The sequence below is a fragment of the Cryptotermes secundus genome, unplaced genomic scaffold (genome assembly GCF_002891405.2).
Source record: "Cryptotermes secundus unplaced genomic scaffold, Csec_1.0 scaffold401, whole genome shotgun sequence".
NCBI classification, from domain to species: Eukaryota; Metazoa; Arthropoda; class Insecta; order Blattodea; family Kalotermitidae; genus Cryptotermes; species Cryptotermes secundus.
In genome coordinates, this window is record NW_019731223.1 from 1,664,923 (window position 1) to 1,686,364 (window position 21,442).

Here is a 21,442-nt window from a genome sequence, read left to right on the forward strand (position 1 = left end):
TACTTCTGATTTACATACCAAATTGCGGCCTCCGTAGTCTAGGGGTAACGTTCCCACCTCATGATTCAAGGTGGTGGAATTTTTAAGGGCGGAAAAATTCAGGGAACAAGTCCTCCGGGAGGGACTTTAAGCCGTGGGTCCCGTGTCGTAGATTTACGGCACGTAAAAGATCCTCATGTCTCTCGGAGACCTCTGAGCAAAATTAGGCAAAATGTTTTCCCCCAAGTAGTTTCAAATGTCTCCGGTAGATGGGGAAGTTATCGGGTACCAATGCCAGTAGAGGGCCGACCTCGCTGGCAGAATGGGGAGAGTTATCGGGTACCACTGCCAGTAGAGGGCCGACCTCGCTGGCAGAAAGGGGAGATAGCGGGCACCAGTATCGGTAGGGTATGGCGACAGTAGAAATTAAAGGGGGACGTACAATAGACTATTAGTCGCGGTGCATGGGGAAACCCACCCCCTCTATACTGAATAACGGAATATATACCAAATTTGTGTTCCACTAACAGATTACTCTCGCAAGCCTACTGCTCTAATTAACACCAAAACTCCTGTACATTAAAAGCATATAAAGAAATATGTCGATATAAAATTTAGACTGATGCGTCTTTCCTGGCCGAATCTGTATGAGCTGAGAATTGAAAATATTTGACGTTTTGTCTCGAAATAGAGGCAGGTTGCCTTCTGCCGGAGGAAACGGCGTAACATTCCAAGAGACAGTATTCTTCATAGTCAGCGCCATGAGAATCATAAATCCCACATGGGATTATTATATTTTACGATGAATAATTCAAATAACACTTGCTGTAATTAGGTCAGATTAATAGTAACTCTACTGATAAAGTGAATTTAATTGTTCATGCTTCAGTCAGAACATAATTGCGCTCCTTCTTATAGAATTAGTCGAGACGTTTCATAAGGAACCTAAGAACTGTCAAGGGTTGTATTATGAGAGATTAATTAGAAAATAATATACCAAATGAGTTGAAAATCTTTCGTTTATAAGAAAAAATTACAGAGACAGACGGAAAATTAATTTTAAAGGGATGAAACAGACTCGCATTCCACTCCAAGTCTAAATATCGTCCGTCTGGTAGACGAGACACGATAAGACCAAGAATAAGGTGGAAGAAGACGTAACACTATAGAGGACGGAACAGTGATGATGGTTATGATTTATGAATGAATTTTTACCAATATTTTCGTGTTAGCTAAATTTAAATTAATCTTTCTAGAATTTAAAATTGTTCAGCATTTTTTCTTTCAAATAGCCACTTTTATCCTTGGACTATATTAGTGTAGTTGAGTATCTTCATAGCTGATTATTTATTTTGTGATCTTACTGGTATATTCAGAACACGTTGTCACATTATTGTGTACAGTTAGCAATGTAATAATACCTTATTTGTGAATAGGTAGAATTCCCTTCCTGGTTTTGCAAGTACTAATGTTACTATTCCCTAAAGCAAAAAAGATTCGTCATTGTGTGAATAACTGTGTTTTGACAGAGAAACTAAAACCAAAGTCGCATTACGATCAGTCCCAGTTAGAAATATCTGCACTGTCATGCAGCACTCATATCGCCAACTTCAAAGATATGTTGAGGTTTTACGAGCTTCGCGAAATATCAGCGCTCGTTTATCTACTGCGACTTGACCTCTTAATTTTGCTCTGATTTAGTCATCGTCATAAAATGTAAACTGAACTACTCACCTAAACATTATATAATTTATTCTATACAGTATTTTAAATATATTTACACGAGGTGGTCAGAAATATTACAGTATGTATAAAACTGGGTTAAATATTTGAGAAAAATTGGGCTGACAGGGAGGAATCTTTGAACCTCTCCATACACTTTCCAGATAAGATTGTTGGCACTGGGATATAATAAATAGCAAAGGTGACTTAAGTTACCGAGAAATATTTATATACATATATTAAAATGGACACTAATATTCTTGAAGCATGATGAACACGTGCATTGGACGGTGCAAATACATTTAAAATATTTGAAGGATCTGTTGACAGAGAAGAACATAAAGAAACGGTTTACTTCAGAAGAAAGTTGTATAATTTCAGTAAAATTGTTCTTATTTCGTATTGTCAAAATGGGTTTAAATTTGCTGTATATCCCTAACTAATTAACTCCATGGAGCCGAGCCCTGCTTCTGAAGCCCCCAACTGCGCAGCTACTCAAAAATTCCCCAACATTTTATGGAACCCGATGGTTCATCACTGTGTTCACAAGAGCCCTCCACTTGTCTCTATCCCGAGCCAGATCAATCCAGTCCATACCACCCCATCCTGTCTCTTTAAGATCCATTATAATATTATACTTTCACCTGCGTCTAGGTCTTCTAAGTGGTCTCTTTCCTTTCAGCTTTTACACCAAAATACTATATACTATACTATATACAGAAGAAGTCAGCTTCCTCATCCATAATTTTTAACACCCGATGATGACCACATTGGTCGAAGTATGTAGTATAAAACTTTAAAACGAATAGATTTTAATAAGTATTATAGAGCATTAGTTTTGACTGTGGAGCTAACTGATTCTAAGTGAAGAGTGCAACAGGATGCCACAATATAATATCACAAATTAATGGTTTCCGGACACATGTCAATATGGATCATTTTTGTTGTTTTTGGTATATAGAACTCGTGCCCAAAACTTGTTCGCATCTTTCAGATACACTCTGCATAAATTTTCTTCCGATGAAAGGGATATTGATGAAATTGCACTTTGCGATGACGATGAAGTTGATGTGGTGGAATGCGATGAGAAATCTGTTATCAGCCATGACATCAGAAACAAAATGAACTTTGGTTCCGGTGCACAGGGGTGAATTGTCGGATCATCTCGCGTACCCAAGTCAGGACGATGCCACTAACTAGTACATGTGTGGTTATTGTTTGATGTGATACATAATCTCATTAACTAAAATTTTCAATAGAATTGTGCAATATTTGTAAAGAAGCTATCGACCTGCGGGACTGCATTTGTTTTTAATAGGCAACACGTGATTCTCCCTCCGTCGTACGCCGAGGAATACTGCCCACGCTAACCTTTGCTTTCATAAATAAAAACAGTGCAGATATAAGCCATTAGCAGAAACATTGAGCTGTTAAGTACTGAATCAAACAGACTTACTAAAAGAAGACGTAAATTTTATTTCATTTCAATTTTTCCTCCGGTAGTTCCATTTTATCCGGCCTCCCCAAGGACTTAAAATAAAATACGACAGCACCAACCTCATATTTTGCAGTTTGCCTTTCATAATCATTCTTCCATTTGACGCTATGTAACACTTGGAACTAAGAGAGTGCCCTTGAGTAAAACTAAGAAGCTGCAGCTGCAATATTACCGTTGGGTTCCTATTGTATCTATTTCTGATTCAAACATATGAAGCTGGGAGATTTGATATTGCAAGTAAAACATGTCAATGACTTAATATGTGTTTTCTTTCTTCTGCCTCATTCCCTCCCCTCAAAGTGCTTTTTCATCTCACTACCCAATTAGCAAGCTGATAGCTATAAAAGCAACTTACTCAGATGCCCTTCCATTTGAATGTATATGATGAGGGATCGGTGCGCGGTGCGGAACGGTTATCAAATAATTGACTGCTTTACATTGCATCAGTCTTTTCTCAGGAAAAGATAAAAATAGGTTCAAAGTATATAGTACATGGTCTAAATGACCACTTAGACACTGTTTGAACTCAATTTTCGATACAGATTCAATGGATTCAGAGGAAGTACAAGACGTAAAATTATGTCTTCTTTTGAGATGGTTTTAGACTTTTTTTTTAATTCGCTTAGTGGGGAGTGGATCCAACTGGGTCCATTCGGCACGGCGGCCACTGATTGGCCTATTGTAGCCTGCCCCGGGTGATTATGATGATGGAGAATTTGATGGAATGAAGATTGGCAGGGGAAACCGAAGTACTCGGAGAAAACCCGCCCCAGCGCCACTTTGTCCACCACAAATCCCACTTGACCAGACCCGGAATCGAACCCGGGCCGCCGCAGTGGGGAGCAAGCGACTAACCGCTTGAGCTATGACGCGGCCCTGGTTTCAGAAATACTTCACCAATACAGATTATAATACAGTAATTGGAACCATATGAACACTTGTTTTTCATGTCACTACTTCTCTGTAAATTAAAACGGGCTATTTTGTTTGTGTTTAAACGTCCCAGTATATTGCATTAATTATATAACACGTGTCCTTGAGCAAATGAGTTTAACCAACTTCCATTACTCAGCATTGATTGAATATTAAGATTGACTTATCTTCTACTAACTTAAAGATTACGTTAAATTGCTTGAACGTTTTAAAATTGGCCTTACTGAAATCTAGCGGATTAAGCAACTTAGTCCACTTAATATGGCATTTAAACTGTAACTTGTCTAATTTGCACTCAATTGTAAGAATATTAGCTTCTTGGATGTGATGATACGTAGTTTAGTATAAGTTTACGATGTTCTTCCGAAACGTCGTTAAATATATATCAGATTACCTGTATCCCAAAGGGTCATTTTCTTCATAGTCACCGCCATGAGAACATCAAATCTCGTTTTATTAGCATCAATGCCAAGCTACCATGAAGTAATTCACTCTCTTCTTTCTCATCTTCTTTCAGTACTTTGTGCCGGGACTTCCACGTGGTCCTCAGTATAACTGTGGGTTTATTCCGAATGGACACTTGCCGTAATTTTGATCTGACAAATCACAGCACGATTGGACAATGGAAATATGTTGTTTCTTGGAAATGACAACAAAATATGGCTGAAATCTGGACCACAATCGAAGCAATTTGAAACGATTCGGCTGGTTATATACTTAATATAAAAACTGAATGCAGATTTCAGAATAAAATGCTCACGTTGCAGCAAGAATAGCATTTCCAGCGTACATTGCAACATCTGCCAATTTCCTGTAAGTCAGTCTTTGTTCAGAAAAAGACAGCAAGAAAAAACTCAGGTCGCTGAACACGATTATGTAGAATCGGAAATTGAAGAAGAGAGTTAATGTTTCTTTGCTTCAAGCTACTTTCCGTCCGATGATGTTCTTGTAATGGATCTAAGGATCTGAAATCAGATGCTGACGACATTTCCTGACTTCGTTCTCCCCTGTAATATATCAGAGATTTGATTTTTCCCACCAGTACTGTGGTCTCGGGAGGAGTCGGAATAGCTCAGTCGGTATAGCGACGGAATACGGGTTGGACGGCCCGGGTTCGTTTCCCAACAGTGAAGTTATTCGCTCACCTTCATCTAGTGCCTAGGTCAAGAAAGACGGAACTATTCCGCCACTCTCCCTATGTCTTCATGGCATAGTGCTTAATTAATTAAGCACAGGGAAACTTTGTCGTTACATTACTATGATCTGCAGGGCTATTATCAATTGAACCCACAGCCATAACTGGACTAAAGAGAGAGTTTCCATCGATACTATAATATTCTGCTATTGTCACCCAAATATTCATCTATTTTGTGACATCATCACAGATATTCCCCGCAAAACAATATTGAAAATGTGTTCCATAAGAGGAAAAAAGAAAGTAATAGGGACAATAAAATGGCACAGGAAATCTGACATGTTACAATATTTGAAAATTATGGGAGACAGATTTAAACGAAAAAAAAATATTGAAATAATATACCTATAAAATTAAAAACGGTATATATGAGAAAACTTGGCGAAATTCGCGTAACAAATTTTTTGATGTCATCTGGCTAATGGTGCTATACGAGTATTGTAATGATTTCGAGGGTCCAATCGTGCTGTCTCGTATTTGTAAGCACTTGTACGCCCCTATTTCTAAGGTTACGAAGTATTCCCTCGTGCTGTCACATAGTGACCTATCATACTTTACTAACTAACGTTTATCTGAATGAAACAACACATTTCAGAACCTATAAGTCTGAGCAGAGATACAGTCCGTAGCGGTGAGTCTTTAGCACTTCAAGAGAACCTAAATTTGATTCTCAGTTGCGAGACCTGCAGAGGTTTCCCATAGTTTTATTCCGTCCTTCCAGTCAGTGGTAGAATAGTCAGTTACGTATCAAAGACTGCTCTGATGATGGAGACAAAACACTTTTCCGAAACATTGGTTGTAAACTCGACTTTGACATGGTTGAATATGCTCATGCATTCATTATCAGCAGAAACTTAAAATCTTACATAGTACGTGTATATTACCCTTGTCCATTCAATGCTTCACATATCTCACCGGATTGAACAACTTATTTTTTTATGTACATAAAATTAGCAATCAGAATTACATTTGATTCTATAAGCTAATTTGCTGTAGTATTCTTCGTGACTTGGAGCGGGCTTATCCAGAGATAAGTCCTCGTTAACCCTCTCTCAGGTCGGCTGGCCAATTCCTTTTTAGTCTTCGTCCATTGTGAGGTTCCAGTAACGGTTGCATTAGTACGTTCTCATGTCCTTCTGTTTTGTTGAGGTATCTTGTGCTTTTCCCTTTTATGACTTCCTTTACTAGCGGCACTTTCAGGTCTTCATGGAGTGTTATATTGGAAACATACCATGGGGCGTTAGTAATCATACGTAGTATCTTTGACTGACATCTTTGGATTATGGAAATATTGGTTTTGCCACATCAACTTATACAATATGGAAAGAAGTACCATTGATTGTGAAGTGAAAGGGCTGGAAGTTGGAAAAAGGAAAGGGTGGCTGAATTCTGGTATAATGTAGCATCTGTGTCTTCTTCTGTGTGTTGGGGGGGGGGAATAAAAAAGAACATATCAGGTAAAGGAGCCTGAGCCGTGTATTTTCACAGAAAGCGTTATTAATAATTAGTGCACCACAACACCTGTTCTCTCGTCTGGTTCATCAGTCGTAATCATCTTACAATACGTTATTTGATGATTTGCAGCTGTAGTGTTTGAACAGCTACAATAAATCGACAAACGCTAGTTAGACTACTAAATAGTGTAGTTCCAATGTAAGCATTTATATTGACTCCAAAGCCGCGCAAAAAATAAAATGCTTAGTCTATGGAATTAGGTAGGCTTCCTAGTTTATGTGTTTGTAATGGATTTAATTGCTGTCGGTAACTACAGATATTTCCACTGAAAGAAACTGAACTGTGACCTTCGCATAGTGGCCTAGGCGTGGGTCCAAACTACCAGTTTATAAAGTATCATTTATGCAGTAACTTCGCGATCATTAAAGCATTCTCGCTGGGCTTTTCTACTTTGATATTTTATCGAATCTCATCTTCGCTTTATGCAACTGCACAGTAGCATGCAAGGATAACCCTGTCAACACGTGTCAATGTTCTTTTGTTTAACCACGCACTCGCGTGTTCATTAGTAACATGTTATCAGTCCATCAGCTTACAGAGGCGAAATACACTTTATTTGATAATCAGCTGTATCCGGTATTGCATGTGAACCGATACTGTGTGATGTGGAGCAATGTCGCGGCCAAGCGTTTTACTCGAAAATTAAGCTGTCAAGATTTTGCCCCCTTGTGATAAAAGTAAACAAATATAATTACTCGTATATGCACAGGCTTTTTTGTACATGACTGTTATTATTATTATTTTGCCGTGATTATACCAATTGAATTATTATTATTATTATTATAATCATCATCATCTAAATTATACAATTTGTCTTGTTTTGTCTTCTGTTTGTCCTGTACCTTTCGTTTGCTGTGCTTGTTGTATAATTGGCATTTGGGCTGTTGAGTAAGCACGCAAATAAATACAGAGTTGGGTAGATTTATAAAAACAATGCCAGCCCTAGATTATTTTCTGGTAAATTGAAAATGGTTAGATATACGAGTACAAGCAAAAATAGCATATAATAATCTGACATAACACCACGAGAAAAGTTACTCTTAAGACGAAATGTCTGCATATCTTCATATAAGATGTGTAACCGTACTTCCCTCGTCAAAACTATATATAATTAAGGGTAGAACTATTTATGCATTGTTTAATACCGTGAGAGACGCTCCATCTGCGAGGTACCATCCCCGGACCGTCTAGTTGTAATTCCGCTATTGTCCTCCTTAGGCTAAGGGTGCCGCTATTGTCCCTAACGTCGCCTGTTTACTCCCAGTATATCATAAACCCATGAACTGACCGTGCGCGAGACCCGCCAGGAGGGGTCTTGGATTACTTGAAGACCTACAGAGGTTTATGGGCATCTCGAAAAATACGAATGTAGGGCAGATGTTGGGCTCGACCCTTGGTTTTCCCTTTTTATTTTCTTGTTTTTCTGATGCCAACTGGGTGACTTGTAAAGAGGGGGAGTCGGTGACAGGGAGCGGAGGAGGACAGTAGTTGGAAGGTAGAGAGAGAAGAGAGAAGTGCTCAAGAGTAGTGGTAGCTAGTCGGCGGACGGAGCGGCTAGCTAGGAGAATAATGTACATATTCATCATTAATGAAATTTTAAATTAAAGCTGCCATCCACGGTGTGTTCTGGAGATCCCGGATTTATTTACCCCGAAGTGTGTTCCACTCCCTTCTCCAAAGCACCCGTATCCCTGAGAGAAAGAACTCAAGCTCGAGCGACAGTCGTGGCAACTGTACGTCGGCGGACGGCTGCAGATGATATTAGTGGTCCATTCGGAAAAGCACATGACTTAATTTCTTTGCAACACAATAGAAGCAATGTACGTCAAGGTAATGTCCATAAACAAAATACCGACATCAGATAGAAGTTAATGGTTAACTTCACGCTCCGCCCACTTGATCCCTGGGGGAAGAGCGCCTGGTAACAATCGGATAGTGGACCGGGTCGGAGGAGATACCAGTATCCTCACCATAATGAATGGGCAACAAAGACAAAGATCATAAGCCAAGGAAAGGGTTTTGACAGTATAACTTACTGGCTTCCTGTCAGACGTAAAATTACTGATTCCGAAATGTCGGAGCAGGTATCCTTTATGTTTAGGATGTGGAAATAAATTATAGGCCTATACGAGGAACAGAAGAAGAATGTCTTATATGCTCTTACGAGTATATTCAGGGCGTGAAGCTGACCATTCACCTCCATCTAGTATAGAGGTCAAGAATGGTGGAGCTATACCTCTATTCCCCCCGTATGTCTCTATGGTATCATGCTTAATGAGTTAAGCACAGGAACAACTTTACATTACTATTAATCTAATGTTCTAAATCATTACTTCCTCTGTGTCTGAATCAAAAGGAGACTTCACACTTATGTGATATAATGCAATTACGTGTATTTCACGTGAGGTACTTAACATTAGAGTAACAATTACGAAAGGAAATAAGCATGATCGTTCCCAATATTCTTGTGGACCTACATCAGTTATGCTTGCTCCTCTTCTTCGAAGAGAATTAAATGGCAGCGGCGTAATGTATTACATAATGTCACATCTTTGTTGCGGGAAGTGTTTACTCATCAAGTCGTAGGGTTCCAAGAATCGCCGCAAAGTTTGTACCATCCTCACTTATCGCGTATTCATAATTTATAAACATGTTTATATCTTTGATGTGACTTGTTCATTTCAGGAAAGACAGCTTGGCACAATTTTGTATATATTTCTTGTACTTCGAAGACACCCTTCCGTCAGCAGTATCTATTTAATAAAAGGGAGATTGCATTTAATCTTACGCTATTACGAGTCCCTTGGACAATGTACACGAAAAGAATGCATGCAGGTAGTCATATGTCTCCTAGCATCTTTCAAGTATCGGACAGATTTCGATGAAATTTGATATGAATGTTATGCCATTGGAGTCAAACAAAAAGAAAACAGCATGGCCGAAGAAATTAAAATAAGATAGCTAATGAGCAAACCAAAAATATTAATGTGCTGCAGTCGGTGATAACAACGCGGTGGGGGCTCAAATTTGTGAGCTTGGAGAGAAATTATCGAAAGGCTGTAGCGAACAATAATAATTGTGGTAACCACGCGGAGCAAAGGAACTACAGTAGAAATGACAACGAGCGTAACCAAAGTAACCATATGCGATTTTCGAGCTTTAAGACGTGTACCTAAGCCTACATTCCAACATTACATGTTTGCAGGGGAACGTATACAAGTATTCTGCATGTTGTTCAACCTGCAGCAATATTAAAAAGTGGTGTGGTAATGTACTGTTACATGACGGACGAAAATTAAATAGAGGCACAAGAGCCGGCCGTTGCTGTACAACGGCGCGGTAAACACATTTCCACGGCAACAAATAAACATGAAACAATAGGGTAAGCGGTGTTTTCTAAGTGGTCCTTTCCAAGGCTATACAGCGAGGGCCAACCGTAGTATCTTCTATAATCCAAGGTACACATCGGTCCGGGTTTTGCACACGGCTTTCTACTTTCCGTATGTATAGAATTATATAACAAAATTGTGCAGGCAACAAGCAGAAGTCATACAAAATGATGAGAATGAACATGTTCGCGGTGTAGGACAAGGCGAAGCCAGACGTAGAAAATATAAGAGGCTTAAACTTGGCGGTGGTCAAGCTTACGACCGTTCAAGTGACTAAGCTGCTGTTGTAGCATAGAATATGTAAGAAAGGCATGATCTGTTTTGCAAAGCCTGGACTGACAGAGGACTTGTATAGAGGATGTCCCAGAAGGAAATGTCAATATTCTGGGAGGTCATAGCATCGGTTATTCTAAGCAGAAGAATATATATGTATAAGTGTGTTATTCCGAACTGTTTCCGAGATAGAGCTATTTAATGTTATCGCCAGCATAAAGGGACGTCAAGATGAGCCCAGACGGGCAAACATCCATGTTCTCACACGAGTTGCAAAGTTCATTGATGTTGACGATATAATTTTAGAAAATGTATTATGCTATGTAAACTGTACCAACTTTGTCACTTGAACAATAAGTACCAATATTTCAAACAGCAATACCCCTCTCTTATCAACAATTTTGTACATGTACAGTGAAACAACTCTATCTCGGAATCGGTCCGGAATAGGATACTTGTATATATACACGTTTTTGCTTAGAATGAGCGATACTATATCCTTCAAGAATATTGAACTTTCCTCCTGGGACATTCTGTATAGTGCAAAAGAAAGAATTTTCAATAACATGCTATATGTGCGAAATGTATAGTATATTAGACAAAGGACCAAGCATATTCATAAGAGACAAACCCAGTCTCTCGTCAGAGAGGATGTTACATAAGGTCTATGACAGCAAGGGTTCAGTTATAAAAATATCTGGTCGTGGTCCTTAAGGGGCTTGGCGCCAAGACGAAATGACTGGCGGTAAACCGCCTGTCTTAAAGTAATTCTGACTGTGACTGTGACTCGGAGGACGAAGAGAACAAGCGGTGGAGGAGACGCGAAGCAACAACAGAGGAACTGATGCAAGCAGTGTTCGATCCCGGGTCTGGTCAAGTGGGATTTGTGGTGGACAAAGTGGTGCTGGGGTAGGTTTTCTCCGAGTACTTCGGTTTCCCCTGCCAATCTTTATTCCACCAACTGCTCCACAATCACCCTCACCTATCATCTGGGGCTGGTACAATAGGACAGAAGTGGCCGCAGTACAAGGGACTTAGTCCCACCCCACTAGCAATAAAAAAAAACATAGACTACATGTGGAGGCTAAAGTCGAAGCCCTGCTGGCTACCGTCGATGAAGACATTCACATTAATTTCCGAACCTGTGACGTCTCAAATAATATAAACAAAGAAACTCCGTGGACTGTATTCCGCAAGCGAACTATACCGACCGAGCGACCGCCGCTTGTCGGCGAAGTTAGTGCCAACTTTTGCAGATAGAGGGTGTCACGTGGTCAGGGCAACAGATCCCCACGGCCGTTAATCTCTGCTTTCTAGACCGGAGCCACTATTTCCTTGAAATAGCTCCTCAATTATCCCCACGAGGCTGAGTAGACCTCGTTCAAGACCCACTACTTCTCAGAAAATTTGGTAGCCCCGGGAATCAAAACCTCTGGATCTGTAAGCAGGAACTCTGACCACTAGACCACAGAGGCGGTCTACTAAATATTACAATTCTTGAAACTAAGAAAAGTCTGTAACATTGATGGCATTCCAGATTAATGTCTCCGGCATCTTCCAAGGAAACCTCTTCTGCATTTAACACATTTACCACGTATTTAGTCACTGTCTTCGGCGTGGTCACTTTCCGGCACCTTGGAAGGAAGTAAAAATCATAAATCTGCTGAAATCGGCAAAGACCCAAAATTTCCCCAGAACTTAGGTGCGATCAGCTTCTTGTCTACTACAGGCAAACTATTTGCGAACCTCATTTTAAGAGCAATACACAAACACACCGAGGAAATAAACTTACTAAATGCAAGCCAGTTTGGCATTCGAGTAGATCACAGTACGATACTTCAATATATGAGGCTGGCGGAACACTTCACCCTAAATGCACACAATAATATGTCGACGGCTGCTGCATTCTTGGATATCGAGACAGCCTTCGATACAATATGGCACTCTGGCCTACTAAATAAATTGTCAGAATTTTCTACAAGTATCAGTAAACTAATTGCTTCTTTTCGCACTGACAGAAAAAATATTAAGTCTTGGTATTAGCGAATTTATACGCTAAGTAAAATAACGGCAGCGATTCCTCAACGTTCCGTCCTTGTCCCAATATTGTACAATCTACTTGTATACGAATATCGTATATGACTGATGCCTCAGCGGCACCTGAAACTCATCTGGCTCTGTTCGCGGACGATACAGATATTTACGCGACAAAGAAACACGGACGTCTTGTTCTCTGCAAACTTCAACGTGGCCTCACTGCAGTGAATTCGTGGTGTATGCGCAGAAACATGAAGATCAATGAACGGATAACTTAGGCGGTCTATTCCTCCAGAAGACTTAAGATTCCTTGACGACGTACAAAAACTAAACGGACGAGACATTCCCTTTATAAATAATGTAACACATCTCGGTGTCACTTCGAGATGAGGGTGACATGGAGACACCATATTGAAAGGACTGTAGCCAAGTGCTTGCGCACGTACATAACGGCCTATTCTCTATCCAAAAGTGGGAGTTTAAGTAAGATAACGGTAAAGTTGTCCCTGTGCTTAACTAATTAAGCACTACGCCATGAAGGCGTATGGAGGAGTGGATGTATAGATCCACATTTTCTTGACCTAGGCATTAGCTGGAGGTGAGTGGTCAGTTTCATGCCCCTGGTGCCCAATGGATAGGTTGGATGGACCCCAGAACCGTTCTGGACAACGTGGAGAAGAGAAAATTCTTGACCCTTCTGGGACTCGAACTCCGACACCTCGATCGTCCAGCCCGTAGCCAGTCGCTTTACCTACAATGCTATCCTGGTGTTTAAGTAAAAATCTTAAGCTTACGCTTTACACAGCTCCGATTAGGTCAGTTATGACTTATGCCTGTCCCACCTTCGATTATGCGGCGGACGTTCACCTCTTGAAACTGCAGCCCCTGCAGAACAAGAGCACTCCGCGCTACCGGAAATGTTGACAGGCACATACCGGTCCACGAATTGCACATGGTTTTCAAAATTCCTTACGTGTATGACTACATAACTAAATTATGCAGGACAGTGGTAGAAGTAAAACTAAACAATGTAAATCCAAATGATCCAAACGAATGGACAATGAGAAGCCATATATGCGAAGTATGAGAGGCTTAAACTTGTCGGCAGTTAGGCCTACGATCGTTGACTAAATGCAGTTTCAGAGTAGTTACGTAAGTTAAGACATACCATGCTGCACAAGCATGCAGTGACAGAAAACCTCTGTATATCTCGTATAAAGGTTACTTAGTATATGCAGTGACAAAGGATGCACAGAGTCCTTAGAGACCCGGCAGCCATGACAGTGAGTCTATACTCGCGCTGAAACTACGATGCAACAAATGTAGCGCCTACACAGAAACACCGAACCCTTCCTCGTCGAAGAGGAGGCCCCATTTCGAAACATGTACATGTCTAGAAGAGAACAAAACTCTTGGTCATGGATATCAAGGAGACTGAAGACATGAACGACTGTGCTGGCCATAACTAGGAGCAATTTAACAGACCGACCGATCGTTCTTACTGAGTGAGCCGAGCCCCATGCTGATGCTGGATCCAATACTTCCACCGTAGCCCTGTCAGTCGTAGAAGACGATGAAAATGGAACCCGGTACTGGGAGGTAAAATTTGGCCATCCTGTCACTGTGGAACATAAATACAGGAACCTGGTCCTCAAGGTTGGGGGGAGAGTCTGAAGGCTCACAGAGCCGTCAGAAAGTGAGGTTTGGTCATAAGTCCCACGGGACTTGGAACCAAAAATCGCTGTGCTGGTGAGGGCTAGCAGTAATTTAGCAACCAGTTAAGGACCGAGTTACCTACGGTGCAAGAAGCGTAGAACTTACACGGGAAAACCGACCCCTCCCCTGGTCGAAGAGAAAGCCCCACTTCCAAAACACGTACATATCTAGGAGATAACAAAATGTTGGTCATGGATCTAGGCGAGACTCGAGGCCAACATTGTGCTGGCGAGGGCTAGCAGCAATTTAGAGGACCGACTGTCCGATCGTTCTTAGTGAGTAAGTTAACCGGCTGACAGACCTTTCTTAGCGTGTTAATGAGGAATAGGAGTGAGTTAGAGAACGAGAGAGAGAGAGAGAGAGAGTGTGTGTGTGTGTGTGTGTAGGAGAGGGCCAGTTACTTAGTGAGTGCCCACTCGAGTCACCCCAGTATGAGGGGAGTGACCAGTAGTAGTCAGACACCTTCTCTCGCTGAAAAAGAGGACCCATTTCAAAACACATTTAAGTTTTAAAAAGATTAACATGATCATGGGTCTCGTCGGGACTCGAAACCAAGGATGGAATGATGGAGCCAGAATAAAATCGTCCGCTGTTAGGTGACGGCTAGATAAACAAATAGATACGCGCGCAACAATAGAAGAGAGTCTTGGAAGAGGTGTTTTCTATGTGGCCCGTGCTGACGTTTTATGATGAGGCCATCGACAGCCAGCCATAGTTAGGAGTAGTGGCCATGAGTTATTTGTGAGATGGTAGCCAGCCGATAACGACGTTAGTACCAGGGCACAAGAATCTCCATTGATGGAACCGTTACCTAGTAACGACTAGTGAAGATATAGAATACCTTATAATGTGCTGCTGTACAGTGATTTGTAGAGTGGGTAGATCCGTGAAAGTGTTACAGTACCTGTAGTTACGAGTTATAAGCGTTCAGCAAATCAAATTATCAATCCCAACTCCGTGTCTAGTCACTAACACGTGATAATATTTTATGAAACACCGGCAGGTCGTATTCTACTTTATGAATATGAAACTTGGACTTAAAGAGAGATAAACACGAGATATTTTTTTTAAAAATGTCATTTTTAAGAGGTACCAAAAGATGTACTCAATTGGACAGAACAAAGGACAAAAATACTATTATAGAAGAACTCAATATATTCTCATAAACATGTAAGCTGTACTTTTATCTATTTATGTGGCCAGAACGTGTCAGAGGAAATACACCAAAATCCACTTCGAGCTACCTTGCAGGAGGAAGAAGAGATATTGGCAAACCAAACAAATGTTGGACTGAAGCCGAGACAGGGTACTATAAATGCCCGTAACCGGATGCTCTATGAGTGCTGGGAAAATGATTTTGTATTGTGTTACGTTGGAGCACAAGTATTCTGAAACACCAAATGTTCCTCTAGTCTAACAGGAGCCTCCACTCTCAAAACACCGAAATAATCCACGAAATTGAATAAAACTACGGTGAACTGTCCTAATGGGGCTCGAAAACAAGAACGACTCTGCTGATGAAGAGCATCAGCGAGTAACTGCCTGGAACGTAAATCTATCCTTGGAAAGCGAAAGAAGAACAAGAGACACAATGGTATGACTTCTTTTATTCTTTGACATAAATTGTAAAATCTGCGTTCAGCCTTCCAAAAATGTATTTTGGGTTGCAGGCGATGGCATATGATACGACTCTCTATGTATGCAATATTTGAAATACGTATATGGGCAATAAAGAAAACAGCGGTTCCTACGATATGGTTGCTAAGGACATTCATACACACACAGGAGCCTGAATTTGGCAAACCTGAAAATTCACATTATGACATTCTACGTCATGGCACAATATAGTCTGACAAGTGGATACTCCAGCACCATAGATAGCAGTGACGTTCCCTATCTTCGTCTATGTGAATGATAGGGTAATATCCGAAGTATAGGCCTATTGACTTCCTTCCCCTCTAAAGGCAAAGTTGTCTCCATGATTAAGCAGTAAGCCATGAAGACATACTGCGGAGTGGAGGTAGGCTATAGCTCCACCATACTTGACCCCGGCACTAGATGGACGTGAATAGTCAGCTTAAAGCCCTGGGGAAATATTCCACGGTACCCACTGTATAGGAGAGCGGTTGGGCCCCAGAACGGGTCTGGAGGCTGTGGAGTAGAGAAAAATCTCTTGCCCCTGCCGGGAATCGAACCCTAGGCTTCCAGCCCGTAGCCCACCGCAATAACGACCAATGCAAAATTCGCATTGCACAATAACCATACATTATTTTTTAACGAAAAATTTGCCATATGCAGAAATGGAACGGGTGGGCATACACTATATACTATTCTACAAAATGAACCAATAAACTTTCTCAGTTCACGACTCCCTCGCTTTCAGTAAGAGCCTGTTTTTGTTCCAGATTGCTTTAGGACGTACCGCTGGTTATAGTCAAGGGCCCTGAAGTAAATACGCCTGACATAATTAGCTGCTTTTGTAAACCGAGAGATAAAAAAGTGAGGAAAACTCACACTTACTGAAAAAGTCGAATATTAGTAAACTACCTTCAAGTGGCCATAAAAGACTTGCTGTTCACGAAAATATCTTCCATCACTTTTAGCAGCAAATAATTGAGCAAATCTCTGAACTTGTATTCTGGAAATCCAGGAAGATTGCGAAGTCAGCTGGCATGCAATGATATTCTTGTTGCCTCTTAGGCTTCCTGGACATGACAATAGCTCTAGAAAGTAATAAGGAACAAGACTATTCTCCTAGTTTTCCTTAGTATCTTCTGGAGAACCTAGTGGCAGGTACTGAACATGCAATTTCTTTTGTTATATTCGTTTTCTCTCTACGAGTACCGGCTGTAATTTAAAATATAACTGGAAGATTATCTATATAAGTTTTGTAATTCACGCACATCCTAATATCTGCAGAAAATTGGTTAAAACTACATAGAAACGATTATACTATTGTATGTCATTAAAAATACGAAAAGCTGGATGAACAGCTCATAAAATATGCCTCATTCTCATCTGGTAGAAGAGGACTTGGGGCTTTAACCGTTAATTCCAAAAGAATCTCACTAAGATGATGGTCATTGTATTATCATCATCAATCTCAATTTTAAAAAGTGGCGACTGCCAGTCCGTATCAGAGAATAAATTCTACTCTTGGAGTTACGCATAGAGAATGTTCATGTATACTGATAAATTTTCACACAAGGTATACAGTATCCAATACACCAAAACGCTGCAAGATATCACCGCCTACAAATTCTGATTTCGTGAATAACCCTTTACCTTTAAACGTTTCTCAGTGCATCACTAGATATTACTACAATGGTCCGTTTCACATTCTAAGTGTGCTTTTTATTACTATTACTTTCATTCTTATTACTAATATTACTATTATCTCACATACCTTCCTGAGGGAAAAGGATGACTTGATCCGTTGTACCATAGAAATCATCCACATCTCTACTAGATTCCAGTTTATTAGATTTATGTAAGATTGTCCCATTGGACAACGGTTTTGGTAATGTAGATAACGGCATAGATACTGAAGGCGGTTCTTTGAGTCTTAGTTTCTTCAAAATCTGTTGCTTAATTAATTCTATTCTTAGAACCGTAATTTCAGATTTTGCGAGATTTGATTCCTGAAAACCCCGTCCAGCACCACATCCTGGACAACTACTCCTACGGGATTCTGGAGACAGATCAGATAACGTCCTCCACGCTCGTAAAAGATGCTGGTGACGGTAGCGCGTTTGCACAGTATTTGCAATGCTAGAACCAGAGATCACGATCAGAAGGAAGATAAAACGTGCTAAAGCCATGACTGGGAGCGCGTGTCGGCAAGTGCTGAGTGAAGAGACTGGAACTACGTACTTTTCTGACCGCCGTGACTTTCTACTCCCGCTCAGTCTCCAGTGCGTACAAATTTCATTGTCCAAGTGCTCCTCCTCAAATACGGACAGAACATTACTATTGGTCGATCTTGGAGGGAACTCTCGTAGAGCAGTTGAGTGGGTACAAAATTCACACGGATGACACACGACAGAAACTACATTCTCATATTTACATAGCAGCAACTGTAGATTATTATTATTATTATTAGTAGTAGTAGTAGTAGTAGTAGCAGCAGTAACGGTAGTGTTCAGTCATTTCTGCAGTTAGGGGAATTAATTTGGAAACAGATGACATTTACATAGAGGCTTCACCTCTGCAAATTGAATATTATTGTTACTGTCACCATCATCATTAGTTTGTGTTTTGGCGTTATTTCTAGGAAGTACTCATAACTACACGTGACGCTGGGGGCGGGAGAGATATTTCAAGTTTAAAAATTTATATTACATAAGTTAATGCTTATTTCCCCTTCCATTATTCCCTGATTTAAGTGAAATTATACTTTTGTCCCAAAGACCGAATAGGGCACTTACCAATAATAATAATAATAATAATAATAATGACAGCCTCTGTGGTCAGAGTTCCTGCCTACAGATCTAGAGGTCCCGGGTTCGATTTCCGGCGCTACCAGATTTTCTGAGAAGTAGTGGGAACGCGATCCACCAGGATTGTGAGGATAATTGAGACTGAGCAGCTATTTCAAGGAAACAGCGGCTCAGATCTAGAAAACCGAGATTAACGGGCCGTGGGGATCCGTTGCGCTGACCACGTGACACCCAAAAATTGGCACTAACTTTGGCGACAAGCGACGGTCGCTCGGTCGTTACAGTTTCCTTGCGGACTACAGGCCACGGAGAAATAATAATTCTTCATTCCACATAACAACATGATTATGCCCCATAGCTCATCAAGTGAGTGTAGTACAGTTGTCCCTGTATTTAATTACGCTACACTCCATGAAGACGTATGGGAAAGTGGAGGTATTGCTCCACATATTTTAACAATGTTTTACAAAATTAGTAGCTCATCCATGCTGGATCCTGTTATTCCATGGGCACAGACAAGGATAATCAGAGACTACTCTACTTTTAATGTACATCATCATTTCATGTTCACGCCTTCAGTTTGATGTGTTTCTGTTGGTATTCTAATTTGCAGGAACTCTCTTAATTATTCATCCCATAATGTATCTTGGAAAGGGGGCTATATTCCAGATGTTCCACTTTTTTTATTTTGCCCTGCTGTCATGATTCAGATCCCGTGTTTCATGTTACATAAGAAGCTAATTTAAGCCTTTAGTTCAGACTTGCAGATAAAAATGTGCCTTCCGCTGGGGGGGTAAAGAAGTTGGAGCATAAATCTTACCACTCAGCTCCATCTAATGTGGGTATCAAGAATGGAGCTCATCTCAACACATACCTAATATGGCTCTACAGTGTGATGCATAGGCATAGTAATGAAAACTGGATGTGACCAGAATGCCACTGATGAAATGATGAGGTTTACACAGCAGTGAAAGATTCATATTATGGTCCTCTTGGTTATGACACTGTGCAGTCTTGTAGGCAGAGCCAGCACTACAGAACAGGCAAATCTGGCAGCTTCATAGGGAGGCGCAATTTTGTGGGTGGTGCATTTTAAAAAACACATTTTTTTTTTACAAAAATTTAATTTATGCTGATCCTTGGTACATATCGTGGTCATTAACTGGAAGTAAGCTAAACATGTTATGGAACAAGATAAAGATAATTCTGGAGACCAACTCACGAAATATACGCACAATAAAGGATGCTGATCAGTCCGTTGACCAGTTGCAACGAGCTATTATCTCGTCCTTTAATAGGAATTGTCCGGCTAGGACAACTCGCGAACCAAGGAGAGTGCCTTGGTGGAATAAACAGCTGAGTGAGCTTAGAACCAAAACGAGAAGGCTGTTTAATATAGCTAAGAGAACAGGGCAGTGGGACACCTACAAGGAAGCCCTTACCTGTTACAACAAAGACATAAGGAAAGCCAAGCGATCCCCAGGAAGGAGGCACTGCCAGGAGATCAGTGATGTACCAGGTGGTGCCAGACTCATGAGAATCATGGCAAAACAGGCGACCAACAAGATCAGCACGATTAATTTGCCTAAAACAGGCGACCAACAAGATCAGCACGATTAATTTGCCTAACGGGCAGTATACTGAAACAGGAAGGGGGACACTGAATGAATTATTCAGGGTTCACATTCCTGATTCAAAATTGATTGATAATTTGAACGATGGACAGGGTCAGCAAAACCTGGGCACTTGCCAAAGCAAGATGAACAGGGTAGACTGGAACCTGGCCAAAGTCATAATTAACCAATCAAAAATAAGTTGGGCACTGAATATGTTGAGACCATTTAAGTCAGCGAGAACAGATGGAATTGTACCAGAACTTTTGCAGCAAGGGGCAGAACTCTTAGTTCCACACCTATGCCGCATATATAGAGCCTGCATGGCATATAGTTTCATCCCCATGGCATGGAGGCAAGTTAAGATGACATTTAATTCAAAGCCCGGGAAACTAGATTACACCGAGGCTAAGGCTTATTGTCCTATCAGCCTGTCATCTTTCCTTTTGAAAATGATGGAGAAAATAGTGGATAGCCATATTAGGGATGGGGCATTGAGGACATATCCTCTACACCGAAACCAGCATGCCTATCACACAGGTAAATCTACCAAAAGCGCACTACATAATGTGTTAACACGCCTAGAGAGTGTGATTGAACACAAGGATATTGCCTTAGGAGCATTCCTTGATATAGAGGGAGCTCTCAATAGAACCTCATTTGATATATCAAACAGGCCGCTGGAAAGCATGGCATAGAGCCTGCAATATGCAGGTGGATCAGTGCTATGCTGGAAAGCAGCAATGCCAAGTACCTTGGTCTAGTATTAGTCAAGGGACTGACATGGAAAAAGCAGCTGGATAAGGTCATCAATAATGCCTATAAGGCTTTTTTGACATACAGAAGCATGTCTGGTAAAACTTGGGGACTGCAGCCGCACGTTGTGCATTGGATATACACTGCGGTTGTAGGAACCATAATTACATATGGCGCCACAGTATGGTGGCCAAGTTAAACTCAAGACAAGCAAGGCAGAACTTAGCAAATTGCAAAGGTTGGCTTGCTTGGGTATCACAGGAACAATTCAAACATCTCCAACAGCTGCACTAGAAACACTCCTTGGACTCCCCCCACTGCACATACAGTTGGAGGCAGAGGCCAGGGCACGAATCTACCATCTCCAGTGAAGTGAT

At 40.9% G+C, this 21,442-nt stretch overlaps 1 protein-coding gene across 2 annotated transcripts in view; it reads right to left on the minus strand.

Moving 5' to 3' along the window:
- Positions 1-18,246, minus strand: part of LOC111866537 (growth/differentiation factor 8) — a 39,792-nt gene extending 21,546 nt beyond the window's left edge. The window contains exon 1 of one of the 2 annotated variants that reach the window (XM_023855576.2): positions 17,664-18,243. In XM_023855576.2, the coding sequence (XP_023711344.1) occupies positions 17,664-18,078 (415 nt within the window). In that variant the 5' untranslated portion in view covers positions 18,079-18,243. Of the gene's footprint in view, positions 1-17,663 lie in introns of both variants that reach the window. The other variant, XM_033752301.1, reaches the window with a different exon arrangement.
- Between the last annotated feature and the right edge of the window lie 3,196 nt (positions 18,247-21,442).